At 33.2% G+C, this 15,335-nt stretch overlaps 2 protein-coding genes and 1 long non-coding RNA gene across 7 annotated transcripts in view; all 3 read left to right on the top strand.

The window, feature by feature from the left end:
• Positions 1 to 588, top strand: part of LOC138134105 (heat shock 70 kDa protein cognate 4-like) — a 39,971-nt gene extending 39,383 nt beyond the window's left edge. For all 5 annotated transcript variants that reach the window (XM_069052180.1, XM_069052177.1, XM_069052179.1 and 2 more), the window contains 2 exons: positions 34 to 264; positions 315 to 588. The gene's annotated coding sequence lies outside the window, so the exon portion shown is untranslated. The remainder of the gene's footprint in view (positions 1 to 33; positions 265 to 314) is intronic.
• A 4,148-nt stretch (positions 589 to 4,736) lies between these two features.
• On the top strand, positions 4,737 to 12,744 carry LOC138133580 (uncharacterized). The gene is made up of 3 exons (XR_011160422.1): positions 4,737 to 5,655; positions 9,838 to 11,653; positions 11,734 to 12,744. It is a non-coding gene; the product is annotated as an uncharacterized lncRNA (long non-coding RNA).
• On the top strand, positions 5,903 to 8,441 carry LOC138133579 (uncharacterized). The gene is made up of 4 exons (XM_069051519.1): positions 5,903 to 7,157; positions 7,210 to 7,417; positions 7,472 to 7,830; positions 7,891 to 8,441. Exons 1-4 carry the CDS (start codon positions 6,939 to 6,941, stop codon positions 8,377 to 8,379), a joined length of 1,275 nt encoding a protein of 424 aa, XP_068907620.1. The 5' UTR covers positions 5,903 to 6,938; the 3' UTR covers positions 8,380 to 8,441.
• Positions 12,745 to 15,335: the final 2,591 nt, after the last annotated feature.

Raw genomic sequence — 15,335 nt, 5'->3', positions numbered from 1 at the left:
GTAAATTCGTTACTGATATTGTCCTGAATTAAGGTACTTTATCCCTACGTTTTTGCTCATCATGGTAGAGGAATTTCTAATAAAATGATTTATCATTATGGTCAAATATTTTCCAATCAGGGTCATTTTGCTATGTATGACTATGGAAAAGAGACGAACAATCTGCTATACAACTCTGATTCACCCGCTTTGTATCCTTTGAAAAATATCAGAAATTCTTTGTACATTATATACGGAGAAAAAGATATGTTGGTTACTCCTATGGTAGGACTGGCGTTTATACAAAAATATTTGGCTCAATAATTATATTTTAGGACGTGGAAATTTTATGTAGTCATCTGCTGCCAAAGGAAAAAGTCTATGGTAAATTTTCATTGCCAAACCACAACCACATAGATTTCATGTTTAGCAAACACAGACGAAAAACAACGTATGAAGCAGTTTTTAAAATTATAGATCAAATTGAAAACAGAAATAGAAATTAAGTAATTATAAATAATACAAAATACAGTTAATTGGATTAATTAAAAAATCTAAATTAAGAGTCTTTGTGCTTTAGTTTTACCAGTAGTAAATATGTATGCTTTATTTCGGGCTTTCGAATTCCTGATTACAATTGTGTCTAAACGTTAAAAAAACTGTTCTAAAAAATAACATCTCCCACCCCTTTCTTTTTCTATTCTTTCCCTCCTCTTCCATATCTCTTTCATCCATCTTTCTCCCTTCCGTCTTCGCTTCGTATTTCCCCCCGTTCCCTTCTCTCCCTCTCTCTCATTTCGCCGCATCCGCTCTACATATGTTCGATCGTCTCACTGTCCTTGCCTCACCTCCTACACCTTCTCTGTTCTCTTTCCGTCCCATTCCTGTTCTCTCTCTCCTCCTTTCCACTTCTTAATCTCGCCATCGTTTTCTCTCGTTCACACACACTCTCTCCTCTCCCTATTGTGCTTCGATTCCCTGATTATCTTCTCTCTTACTTATCCGTGTATTTGTCCCTCTACCTTTTTATTCACCTTCTTCTTGTCTCCTTTCTCCTTGTACCTTTTCTCGCCGGGTCGTTTTCTCTTCTTCTCTCCTTCTTCTAGAAATGTTTCTTTAGTTTCTCCTCTCTCTCATCCCATCTAAACCATTCCCCGTTTATCTGTATCTTCCTGTATCTTATTTTCACCCTCTTTCCTCTATCTCTCTCTTCTCTAGCCAACTCTCTTAACTTCTTTTGTGTTTCTCTTTCTTCTTTTGTCAAATTGTCATCTATGTACATCCTCTCATCTTTGTTTTCCTTCAACTTACTCTTATTTAGCATAATATTCTTCTTCTGCTCCCAGCTTTCTATTTTTGCAAGCATCATCTTATCGTTATTTATTTGAAATGATTCCTTTACATTCACTTTCACCCCTAACTCCCTTTCCAACCATGCTTCCACCCCCCTCTCTATATTTCCACTTATTTCCCGTATTCCTGTTATCGTAACATTATTTTTCCTGTCTTTCTTTTCTCTTTGTTCCATCGTTTCCTATATAATTTTCATTCTTTTCATCCAATCTGCCTTCTCCACCTGCCCTTTTTCTTCTCTTTCTCTCATCTCCTCTCTCACTGCCACTAATTCTTTTCTTATTACTTTGATCTCCTCTCTTATCTCTCTAATCATAGTTTTCATTTCTTTATCCATTTCCTTGCTTTAATTTTCTTCTTCGCTTCTACTTGGGGATCTTCTCATTCTGGAACTCTTTCCGAGTGGGTTCTTGCCTTCTTCCGACGTCCTACCTTCTTCTCTTTCTCCCTTGCTGCTTTCTTTCGTTACTTCCGACGATATCGCCATGCCCTCTCTTTTTTGCTCTCCCTTCTTCTCTCTCACTGCCTCTCTCATCTCTCTGAGGATGGTTTATCATTTCCTTCTCTATTTTCTTGGTTAGATTTTCTTCTTCGCTTCTACTTGGGGATCTTTCGGTTCTGGTACTTTTTCTGAATGGGTTTAGGCCTTCTTTCGACATCCTACCCTTGTTTTCAGCGATTTCGGCATGCCCTCTCTTTCTTGCCCGCTGCCTTCTGCTTATCACCTCTCACTCACTCGGCGTTGTTTACGTTTGATATCGCTGAACTTTTTACACGTCTGCTCGCTATCGCTGCCAAACCAGGAATCTAGTTCTACCAGTATTTGTACCTTATTGTCTCTATCTTCTGTCAAGAAAGAATCGATTGACATTAGGCAGTTCTTGAATCCATAGTGAGTTTCAAAAAAAGAAAACTTCTTTAAATTATTTTTGAAGAATCGTCTTGACGGATGTGAGCTTCAAATAAAGAATAAACTTTTTGACGCACTTTTAAATGATAACACATGGATAACACAAGGTAATGCAGTTTTTGCTCCTCAATAAAAAATGTTGTTTGCTAACTGTGTGTTCAAATTAACATTTAATTTATTTTGTTTAGGTATTCACGTGTTAATAATTTTTGTTATATTTAGCGAATATCTGAAGTATGTCCGATACCAATGAAAACGAAATGCATTGCACGGCCCCAGAATTGAGGCGGATTGCGGTAAATTGTAAGCAGATCTAATCCCACCACAGTCCCTACCAACCCAAATATGTTATCTTCCTTGAAACAAGACGAAAAAGTAAACATTTTGATACTATGGTTGTTTTTCAAAAATAATTTAAAGAGAAAATGCCTATAGCTTCTTTTGATTGACACCTAAAGAAGGGCAGCATAAACCCCCGATTAAATAGGAGAAAGGGGCTGTTATATTCAGTTAACACGAGAAACAAGCAAACTTTTTTTCTGCACAAATATTTTCAACATCAGAACACGTGATTTTGCAATTATTTCAGGAACTAATTTTTTTGCCAATTTTGCGTGAAATCGAATTTTTAGATGAAACTTAGCATTCTAAATTTTTTTTTGTTTAAAATATTGATAGTATGTACCTAATCACATTTTAAAAGAAAATTACGTTATTCTACAAGAAGTTACGTTTTCGGTTTAATGATCTGTGTCGAAATTACTTTAGATCACTGTTACGAAATCAATTAGTAATAGTTTCGTTATCAAACCATGTACCTAAAATAAAACTTCACCGCCATCTTGTTACACTTTTAAAAATCGATATCTCAGTAACCATCAGTTCATAAATTAAAATTTAAGGATCTATCAAAATATGCAAAAAAGCCGTTTCCGTCATTAGGTGGAAACGGTAAGGGGAGGAAAAATAAAAATTATTTGAAAATATATATTTTCCCAGATCCCTTCGAAACGCGTATTAAATACGAGTACATAGATGCATTTAGTATTTTCCTTATTTATTTTATTTAAACAGTTGTAAAAGCTGCAACTGTTGATAAATCACATGGGTTTTGTTTTAGTTTTATTTCAGAAATCCATTAAATATCTGCCTTCTGATTGTAAACAATTTTAGCCATTATTAAGCAGAATCCAGACAACCTAGGCAACATTATCAAGAAAAGCAAAAAAATTCAGACCCTATGCCATTCCATACAGCTAACGATTTGAATTAATTTGACTACTACATTTCCACGGTTATCATCTTTAATGTTTCTTGCAAAATATTGGAAAAATTCCTCTTTGTCAGATCTTGCCTCTAGTCATTGCTATTTATTCCTAAAATTAAAGCAATTGCTACGATACCCACGCGTTTTCAGGATTGGGAAAAGTGATGATCAAGGTAAGTAAGAGTAAGGGAGGCACAAACAAAATTATTTTAGTTAACTATGCCTTTTGCTTTTACTTCAACGAAAATAATGATGACTTAACCTTCTACATGTTAAGAAAAGATACTCTATCGAAGAGTTTACCCTTAAATTTTATACATTTTATTTTAATTACAATAATTTAATTTATCTAATCCCGTGGGATAAATGATACTTATCCCACTAATTTTGAGTGGGATAAGAACCTCATTACCTCACGCATTTTCATTACCTCACTCAGTGAGGTAATGAGTTTCATTACCGCACTCAGTGGGATAAATGAGTTTCATTACCTCACTTAGTGGGAAAAGTAAATTCTTATCCCACTGAATGCGGTAATGAAACTCATTTATTTCACTGGCGAAAATCAATAGATAAGATTTATTTTTTTAATTTGGGGCGGTCTTAGATAAAATTTTGTACATAACACGTGGGCTAAAGCATATTACAGGAAACTAGTGTGATTACAGATGGACTCGGGCTAACGCCCTCGTCATCTGCAATCTTCACACTCGAATCCTGTAATATTGCTTTTATCCCACTAATTATGTAAATAACTATTAAATCGCATAAACTTACATTAGTATTAAAAAACATGATATTGCTGTTAGATAACATTTATTTTAAATTTACTTAAAAGTGAACATTATGTGAGCACTAGCAATTACAACATCTTTTACGGTACTTAAAATAGATTAATCTGAATCTTACAGTAGTGTGCTACTAAGTGGTGTAAATAAACATTTGCTGGATCACATTTTTAGAAAATAATGTACCAAATTTGGCAACGAAAAGAGTGTAAGAAATGCAAAGCGATTTAATCTGATGCTTAAAAGTTTTGCATAACTTTTAGAAAGTCACTTATTCGAGCTACTCGTATATTCACTCAATCTAGTCATTGTCGCACCAAAGGAATATAAGATTTTAACACCCTAAAGAAAATTACATAATTCACACTTCATTGATACAAGCGGCTACAACACATACTTGTACTCCCAATTCATAGTTGCAAGATACCGTGTTTGTAAACTGTAATTTCAATGGTTCTTGACAGTTCATTAAAATTAATAACATTGTTTTCCTGTTATTCTTATTGAAAGTAGTCCATCGGGTCTCATAAATGGCAGGAAATAGTGTTGATGTCTAAGATGAACAAAGTGTAGAAACACAGATTAGCCCTAGCAACTCGACACTCACCACATCCTCAAAGTTCTGTCCTCCTTTTATAAATATTATTGCAGTTGATACAGAACAGAGGTACCACATGAAATTTTGAAAGTAGCAATAATAACCAAAAAAGTCTCCCTGTAAAAATTTGAGTAATTTTTTACAAAATTAATTTATTATTCTACTTATCATAAAAGATGCTCAAATTTGGTATTAAAAAAATATGAAGAACAAGAATTCCAACACTAAAGTTAATTGTAATTTCTTCTATTTTGCACCTTTAACACTCAAACTACCGGTTTCAGGAACATTTACTTAAATTTTTAATGTTGGCAGTAACTGATAGTGAGTAGAGGCTACGTGATTATTTGATACTTTAAATTGAAACCTTGAATTGTTTGTCTAGTTACCAGTGTCACCAACCCTTCCTAGCATTATGTTTTGAACTTTTTTTTTAGAGCACGAGGAGCGCAGCGACGGTACTGTTTATAGCATATAGTGTTTGTATAATAAAATTTACATTACTACACTTAGAAAGACGCGAAGTCAAACTGAAAAATTAAGAGGTGTGTATGAACAAAACAAATAGTGTTTTTCTGATAGGTACGCTTTGGAAATGAATATAAAATAGATAAGAGTGATAAGGTGTGATCTAAAAAATATCTTACAAGATAGACGAAACTCATAGCACTAAGACACATTAAAACTCCTCCGATGGAAAGTAGAGGTATACACTGTGCTGCCAAGTCAGAGGCCAACTGTGCTAACCTAGGGCAAAGAGGTAATTACTTAAACTATAGGTACATACAGGCTGTCCCAAAAATGGCGTACTAACGGTGCACTACGGTGTAGAAGAGATTATCGTAAACGTCAGAAAAATGTTAAAAAAAATTCTATTGGAGTTATTTCCTGATTTGGCGGTCTTTAAAAGTGGCACTTAACAGGTCAATTATTTCGAAATATTTGTATTAAATTGTCATGACAGCTACCTCTAATCGTACATATTATCACAAACTACAAGATCACTCACTACCAATATCTAGGGCCCGGATTTTAGGCAAAATGGACTATTTTTATTTTTTAAGGCACATGTATGAAACTTGTCTATAAATGATTTCTGGCTTAATTAGAGTAATTAGAGCCATATTTGATTCTGCCTATTCGGCCTAAAATGCCCTTTAAATACCTATTTTACCTTTTAACTGCCTGAACATGTCTAAAATGACCAAAAATCAATTTCATTTTTGCGGTTTTTTCCCAATTTTCGAATTCTGGGAAGTTTACGGTATTGAAAATGTAAAAGTGGTACCTCAATAAAATTTACAATGCTTTATGATTTTAAAATTTAAGGAGATGTAATTACTGAAATGTACAAAGTGCAGTACAATACAGGAATTACTTTTTCGCTTTTACGGTTGGGACCATGATGTCAGCGGTAAATACTCCGACAATACCTAAGTACCACAAACCATTAGACTGGACTGGCATAAATTACAGAGTTTATCTGTTTGCCTCTGTTCGAAGGGGTGCAGGTATACGCGGTCTAATGTTTTCTGATACTTAGGTATTGTTAGAAGCTTTAACGTTTATAAAATGGTCCTTGCCATAAAAACGAAAATTAAAATCCCGAAGTGAAACAATAAGAGAAACCTTAAGGGTGTCATTTTCTAAAAATTTAAGAAATATAAAATTAACCATCTCCTCTGAAATTTGGTGGGAGACGTAAATATAAGCATTACAAATTTGTCATTTCTCGTTTACTTTATCTCCGTGCAGTGGTCGTGTTTCTTGTGAACCTGTTTAAAGTGAACATAATGCCGAAACAAAAAATTAGTTTACGCGAAAAAATATTACAGTGGACAAGCAAGAAAGATTTATATGAAATAAAATCAACCCGAGAAATGTTTTGTAAAGCTTGTGGTAAACTGGTAAGTTAAGCATAATTAAAAATATGTCATTTTATATTTTTTACTTATTTGAAAATTTTATTTTTTGTAGTTTATATGCGAAAAAAAATGTCACTTGCAACAGCATGAGCAAACGGCCATCCATAAAGAGAACATTATGACACCGCTTCGGCAAACGTTGCTGACACAGAACTTGGAGGAATCGGCAAATAGTACATTCAATATGGAACTTTGTAACGTCTTTTTAGCTGCCAATATACCATGGCACAAACTACAAAATCCTGCGTTTCAGAATTTTCTGACAAAATATTGTGGTAGAAAAATTCCGGATGAGTCTACTTTACGGAAAAATTATTTACCAAAATGCTACAAAGATGTATGAACATACTATCTTTTAATATTTAATTTAAAATTATTTTCACTTTTAGACTATTGACCGCATTCGGAATGAGCTGGATCCTTTTAACATATGGGTTTCAGTTGACGAAACAACAGATGCACTTGGGCGATATGTGGCGAATTGTCTGGTTGGGAAACTTTCAGAAGATGAACCTGGAAAATCTTATCTTTTGGCGTCTAAACAATTAGAAAGAACAAATCATGAGACAATAGCTAGATTCGTAAATCAATCTTTAGGTAAGGGTTTTTCACTTTTTTAAATTTATTTTGATTTAAAATTTCTATGCGTAGAAATCTTGTGGAGTACCAGAGTTGTTGCTGAAAAGTTTCTTTTGTTTGTAACGGATGGAGCACCATATATGATAAAATCTGGTAGACACCTTAAGGTGTTTTATCCAAAAATTGTGCATGTCACATGCTTAGCTCATGCTTTAAATCTAGTGGCTGAAAAAATTCGCTATCAATATGAAGATGTGGATAATTTAATTTCGAACGTGAAAAAAATTTTCGTTAAGGCACCTTTGAGAGTTGAAATGTACAAAGAAAAACTAAAAGAAATGCCACTGCCTCCACAGCCAATTTTAACACGATGGGGAACATGGCTTCAGGCTGCTATGTTTTACAGCGAACACTTTGATTCCATTAAAGAAGTAAGTATATAAAAGATAAGCAAATTAATTGATTGTTAAACTGTTTTTAACTACTCACAGGTTGTCATGTCCTTTGATGGAAGTTCTGCTGTTGCTATTCAAAAAGTACAGTCTATAATGAAGAAACCCGGAATAAAAATCCAATTAATTTATGTTCGCAGTAATTTTAAAATAATCTGCGAAAGTATTACTCAATTGGAAAAAAATGGGTTACCTTTAACCGATTCAATCAAAATTGTTGAAAACGTATTTACCTCCCTAAAAAAATCTCCAGGCCCTGTAGCAGCAGTAGCATTAAAAAAACTTGAAGATGTTACTGAAAAAAATCCTGGATACAAATTTCTTCTAGAATTGGCAAGAATTTTTAGAGGTGAAGATGTGCCGGAACATGACACCAAAATGGAAGAAATTTATTACAAATTTGCGCCCATTACCTCTTGCGAGGTAGAAAGAAGTTTTTCAAAATATAAGTCCATTTTGGTGGATAACCGACAATGTTTTAAAGTAGAAAATTTAGAGCAATATCTTGTATGCAATGTAAATACGTAACAATGTAAATAACTAACAAACTTGTAGTATTGTATATTAATTAATAAAAAATAATTAGTAAATATCTTGTTGTGTGTACCTACTTAAAACTTTAAAAACACATTTTTTAATTTAATTAACCACAACTTTAAGGACCTAGTATGGCTTATTTTCAGTTTTTAAGGGACTATTTGCAGTAGTTTAAGGGACTATTTTAGGCACCTATTTCCGACTTTTTAATTGCCTAAAATCCGGGCCCTACCAATATCTAATCCTGCATAATAGAGCATTTAGAAGTTTTGGAAATCGAAAACAGTGCAAGGTAATGATGTTTGAGTATATCTTTATTTACATTGTATTACTGTTAATAACAATAATTGATTTTATTGTCAGAAAAAATTTTTTTTTCCTGTACATTTAATCATCCTCAATAAGGTAGTAAGTAGTTAGTACCTCAATTTTGGGACATCCTATATAATAATTTTTTTTAGAATTTGCGTCTCTAATAGGTCTATTATTGTATTCAATTTGGAGTCGTTTATGGCTATCTATTAAAGCACTCGTGGTTTAATAGATCTCTAAGGGCCGATTTCACCAACGCCAGTTAAAGTTAACTGTAGGTTAAAATGCTTTGTTACTTAAGTTACCTATTGTTATAACAATGTTTTCGTATATTTTAATCTTAATTAAATTTAACTCACGTTGGTGAAACCGGCCCTAAGGAAATTTTTATCAATATTTCATATTATTTAGACCAAAAAATTTCCAATATTAATGTTCAAACTCTACTTTTTAATATCTGTTGCAGATGTAGTTGCATCCGTTGCCTTGAATTACCAATTAATACAAAATTCCCTAGAATTTGAAAATTTATTTTTTCTATAATTGATTCAAAAAATTGAAATTCACGCATAGTTATCTGTGCCTGAAGTGGGTCATTTTCTGACGTGTATTTTTTTTTGCATTGTTAGTAAGATCGAAACCATAGAAACCATACAAAATAGTGTGTGAAATGCAATTTCACGCATACGACTATTTCTGTTTTTCATTTCACGCACTGTTTTTTATTAGTTACCTAGCAACGTGGTCACTGCATTGAAACTTCAGAGTTCCTTCAAAAATTTGAATTTTTAATTTCAATTTTTTGAATCAATTATAGAAAAAATATTGTTTATATTTCGTGCGCGAAGATGTTTTTGTGCATTCAAAGGCTTATACTGCCTCGACCTTCGTCTCGGCGTAAAAGACCTTTTCATGCACAAAAAACACTCTCTTCGCGCACTTAATATAAAAATAACTATTTTTTATTTAAAAATTAAAACAAGGGTGCAAATTCTAAAAAATAACATAAAAACTCGTTTTATAAGGGCATTGGCGCACTCGTCCCCTACGGGTCGTTTTCTACACCTGGGACTCGTGCGCCAAATCAACCCTTATAAAACTCGTTCTTCAATATACTATTTTTACTCACCTTTTCAGTTCGATGTGTCGAATAACAAAGAAGCGCAGTCGTTCTTTAATGACTTTCTGGTACTCGTCCGATTTCAACAAACTGACGTCGTCTTCGTCTTCGTACTCCGCGGTCAAATAGTTGATACAGTCCAGGAGCATATACATTTGAAATTTTGTGTGAGAAATAGCATATAGTGTTACGTGTGATAGGTATACAAATGTATAACATACTACCGGAAAAGTTTCGAAAAAAAATATTTCTAAAACAGAGGTGTAGTTTTTGAAATATTGTCGAAAAAGGTAAATGGTAAAATGATAATCTTTTTCGTTTTCTGAAGGTAGAAGAATAATTGATGAAATAAAAGAAAGAAGAAAATGAACAACTGTTACAATCTTAGATTCATTCTTTATTTTCTTTTCCGTTTCTTTAGTGGTGCTGTCTATTGACCATATAAATGGTTGGCACTCTTTATATAAAGATTTCAACGAAGATTCTTTCCATAACAAGGTTCCATTGAAAATTATAAACTAGAAAACCAAAATTTTTTAACAACCCTATCTGGAAAAATTAAAACGAGCCACACAAAATTTATACTTACTCCCATAAATGCCGAATAATTCGAAATAAACTAATTGAAGAATTTGAAATCGAAGTATTTTATGAAGAAGAATGTATTAATTAGAGATACAATTATTTGAAAAATAAGTGTGATTACTATTATCGTTTTCACAACTTTATTTTTCAAAAAAATTCACTGTTATTGTGTAAACAAAACCCAGACAATCATCTAAAAAGTACATATAATTAATTTTTGTATAAGAAATGGTAATTTTTTCATTTAAAATTAAATACTCGTAGTTTATCTTTAATTACCAGCACGACTTGAAAAACGACAAGAAATAAACAATTACTGTTATTTACTGCTATAATTACTTTTTTTTACTGAAACACTTGATTGTAAATAATTTGTTCTATTTTTATGTATTGATTCAACGAATTTTTGTAAAGCGAATAAGATTTATCCATTTAAAGCTAAACTATAACATTTAACACGAAAAATTGTCATCAAGTGATCCATTTGTGTTCCGTATAACATTTAATTTGTTATACTTTTTAAATTAATAATTTAGAACGCTAGTATTATTTAGACTGAATAGAGCAGTTTAGGTTAATTGTTAAGTACATGATTTTTTTTCAAATTTTTCATATTTAGTATGCCGACTTTTAATACTAAACATTTCTACCTATATAAAATTTTTAAATTTACCTTGCTTTTGCCGAATGTTTGGAAAATAACTATGCATTTTAAGACACTTGTGTTGTTCGGGAAATAACAATAGAATTTAGAAGCTAAAATCGATGAGGATTATGTATTTATATAGAAAATACTAACTATAAAATATATATTTTATAGGTAATGTAACAGGTGAAGGCTAATTGTGTAATCATCATTTATTGATACAATTGAACTAATTTAATTGAAGAAATTTAGCTGCATATTAAATCTAAATGCCAACAATTATAATATAAATTACTTAAATATGTCTATAATTACTGTTACGTTTTAAAAAATTCCTGATCACACCAAATTGAATAGTCCGCGCAAACCCAAGCATTTCCCCCGACAACTCTTTGCGGAAAGCGCTCGCGCGTTCAAAAGGAAAAATTTTTTGCGCGATTTAACGAGGCGGCCAAATAGGGGTGGCGTTTCCAGAGCAGTCACAGTCAAGTAGGAACCACCCCGCTCGTCACAGACGGATTTAAGAGACCGCGCCGCCAGGAGGTTCCTTTGTGGGACGAATCGCTCGCTGCGGATAAAAATCACTCCCCCCTTTCGGCCTGGTAAGAAATTTGGTTTAACATTTTCTCCCCTTTCGGGTGCAAGCGGTACCTCAGATTAAAACACACATGTACGCGTACAGGTCGGCAATAAGCGATCGGTGGCAGCTCCACCTTTGCGACGAATCTCCACCAGGTCGCCAGATCCCTCTCGACTAACTATCTACGTGGTCCTCTGGCCGTTCAAGTCCTACATCATCGTCTGAGCAGGACCCGTACGAGGGAGGTTTCTCAGTCGAAAGGACGTACTCGAGAGCAACCCCGTCCTGCCGTCCTCGCCGCCTCCAGAGGGACAGCATCCACCAATAGCGAACCAACCATTTTTTTTTACGGTCTTATCTCGGCGAGGTCTCGGCCCGCGATAAGACCGATCAACCAAGTTCTTATACCATCTTTCGACATTTTTTTTTCTTATTGTTTGTTCAAGATAGGATTACTTTTGTTTGAAAACTTTACCATTATAATTATTTAATATTTTCTATTGTGTTTGTAGCTTCAATTTTTGTAGTCAGATTTTTTTTTTGATGTTAATAATTTTTAATTTTGTAAACCTTATCATATTTTGAATTCATTATAGCGAGGTCTGGGGTAAGATTAGTATCATTCACCCTCTCCTTCTGTTTGCGTTCCAGCGGCACCGTCTTCGGTCAAACTCCTGGTCACGACGCTAACACCGAAATCGTTATTTTATTCGGCCATAGGGCCGGATAGAAAAATATAACGTAACATTACCCACTCTTTTACTTGTACTTCTACATAAAAAAGCAAAGTTAACAAATTTAAAAAAATGTCCATAATAATTATCACGCTTCTATCTCCACATCAATGTGCATACAGGCTGTTTCCTAAGAAACGCCGGAAACCGTAACTCCGTTATTTATTGTCCGATTTTAATAAGCAAATAAAGCAATAAAATGGTTAAAAAAACACTACAAAACGGATTAATTTTTTATTTTTTTCAACATTAATTGTTATGTCAAATAAGTGTCAACTTTGTTTTTTTTTTCAGTACTAGTCTCACAAGGCGTCATTATTTACTCCTGAACCGAGCCCAGAAGTAGAATTTCTTGCCCATGGTTAATAATTTTTCATTATTAACCCAGGGTTAATAATGAACAACCTTCACCTAGCAACGAAAGATTATCGTTCATTTCATTGGTTAACGTAGACGATTTTCATAGCAACTGTTTATAAATGACAACTCGGATCCGTCGCATTCGACGTTTTAACGTATCTAGTAGTGAAAAAAATAGTATATAAACCACGGTAGAGAAGTCCCTTATAGCTTTCGGGCCTTACATCCCTCGGCGAGCCTTGGGTTCTAATCTTGCCGCTCTGGCTATAATTCTCTACCTTGGTGTATAATATACTATTTTTCACAGCCGGGAAAATTTGTTGATTTCTATGACATCGAAATTGTGACAGAAATGAATAATTATACCCGCAGATACATAATATTCAAAATTTGCCCTAGGGAGATTTTATTATGACTCAATTTTTTAAATAATTAATTTATTAACATCAAAATTAAATGTTACATTTTCACAAAAATTTAGACTAATACAACGTCTTTCACAACATTATTCACAGTGCTTTGTTAACATTGGTTGTCTTGTTCTCAATCGACTCTTCAAGATAACTTTCTGCGACGGCTGTCGAACGTCATCCCCCGTGAGGCTTAATGGACTTATATCTGCTCCTGCGTCGGCTAGCAAAGTAGCTGAAGATCTTCGCAGACAGTGGCCAGTATACAACTGTCCATCTGGTAAATTTAGAAAGGTAGCAACCTTTCTTGGCACCTTTGAAAGCATATTTTTTCCAACTACCTGACTTGTACATTTCCCAGATTTATAATATAGAAAAAATCGACGATGATTAATGTTAGAATGCCGTAGTTTAACATATTTACGATATAAATCAAGACAATTTATATTCCTCAGTTCTTCTGTAACTACAAACTTCCTAGGTAGCTTATTCTTTGTATCAGGAATACTGATTAATAAAGAAGAACCTACATCTTGAATGTTGTCAACGGATAAATTGGTCAACTCTCCTGTGCGGTATGCTCCAGAAATTCAGAAAATTAGTGCCACCTAAAATAAAAAAGTTAATAATTTTACTAATTACCTATACACATTTTTACCTTTGTCATGAGATGTTCATTATTATTAGCTTCAGTTAAAAAAGTTTCCACATTTTCTGTTGTTAAAACTTTTGATTTTTTTGGCAAATAACCTTCTGAATTTCTTTTTAAGAAAGCGACTAAGTTTGAAAATTTGCTAATGTCAACATTGTCGTAGATACTCATAAAAGCCTTGATCATTGAATACTGCACCCATAAAGTCGAAGATTTAAACGTTTTGGCCTTTTCACCAAAGAATATTAGTAAAACGTTCTCTGTGATGGCTTCTACATTCTTCTCCATGCACCACTTTTTGAAATTTTTTTACGTCATGTCATATAACGTTTCCGATTTTGATGGCAACAAATTACCAACTACAGCAGCAGCTCCTTCAATAATTTTTTCTGATTCTACTACCTCCATCTCACCCAGAATCTTGCAATTGTCAGTAGCACAAATACAAAAGCACAGTCAGACAAAAAACAAAATTTTGTTTACATTAATTTTCACTTATCAATAGTTGTTAAGGCATTGAAATTCAGAAACTATGTACTTACTAAAATTTGAAATCCTAAAATTAAAATGTAAAGAAAACAAAGGATGTTTTTCTTTTAATCTTACTTGGGCTGTGAAAAAAATTGTATATTCCTACACCTCAGGAAAAATCATGCATTTCTCTCCCTCGATGTATAATCTACTAATTGTCGGATGCGACGATCCAAGTTGTCATTTCTAAACGGTCCATTATTAACCACTAGTTAATAATAAAAAATAATTAACCAGTAGGAGAGAAATTGTACTTCTGGGTTCGATTCAGGAGTAAATAATGACGCCTTCTAAGACTAGTAGTGAAAACAATTTTTTAATCGGTAAGTCCATTTACCGTTAGGTGAGGACTGAAATGTAATACAATACCCAGTATAATAAAATCGATTTCTTGGTTCCTCGTATTGAAACGAGATTTCCTCTCACGTTTGCGTACACCACTCCTAGAACAAATGCGTTAGCCAGAAGTCCAATTATTCTAATGTGTAGTTTATACAATAGCATATGTGATGGGGTAGATATTTTCCGTAAAAATCCGATGTTGTTTAGAGATAGTGTTATTGGTATTCTGAATTATAAAGACTGATTCTGTAGGTAGTATTTTTAGATTATAGATTGACCTTGTTAGTAGACTATAGTTTCGTTTATTTTCTTTCAAATGTTATTAATTATCAATTATTTGGTTAGTTTCATGTTCTTTTGTTATATGTATTAAGCCTTTTTTTTTCCTCTTTGTATTTGTGTCCTATAAAGGGTTGTTTTGTACAACTGTTGGGCTAATAAAGAATAATAATAATAATAATAATAATAATAATAATAGCAGTTAATACATATGCTGTTCCATTACTGACCTATTCTTTCGGTGTTATAAAATGGTCCAAAACTAATTTACAGAACATAAACATTAAAACTAGAGTTCTTTTTACCAAATTTAGTAAACACCATCCTAAATCTGCTATTGAAAGATTTAATTTACCACGCGAAAACGGTGGTAGGGGTTTTTCAAATCTAGAAATA

The sequence above is a fragment of the Tenebrio molitor genome, chromosome 6 (assembly GCF_963966145.1).
Source record: "Tenebrio molitor chromosome 6, icTenMoli1.1, whole genome shotgun sequence".
NCBI classification, from domain to species: Eukaryota; Metazoa; Arthropoda; class Insecta; order Coleoptera; family Tenebrionidae; genus Tenebrio; species Tenebrio molitor.
This window is presented reverse-complemented; position numbering and strand designations above follow the sequence as displayed.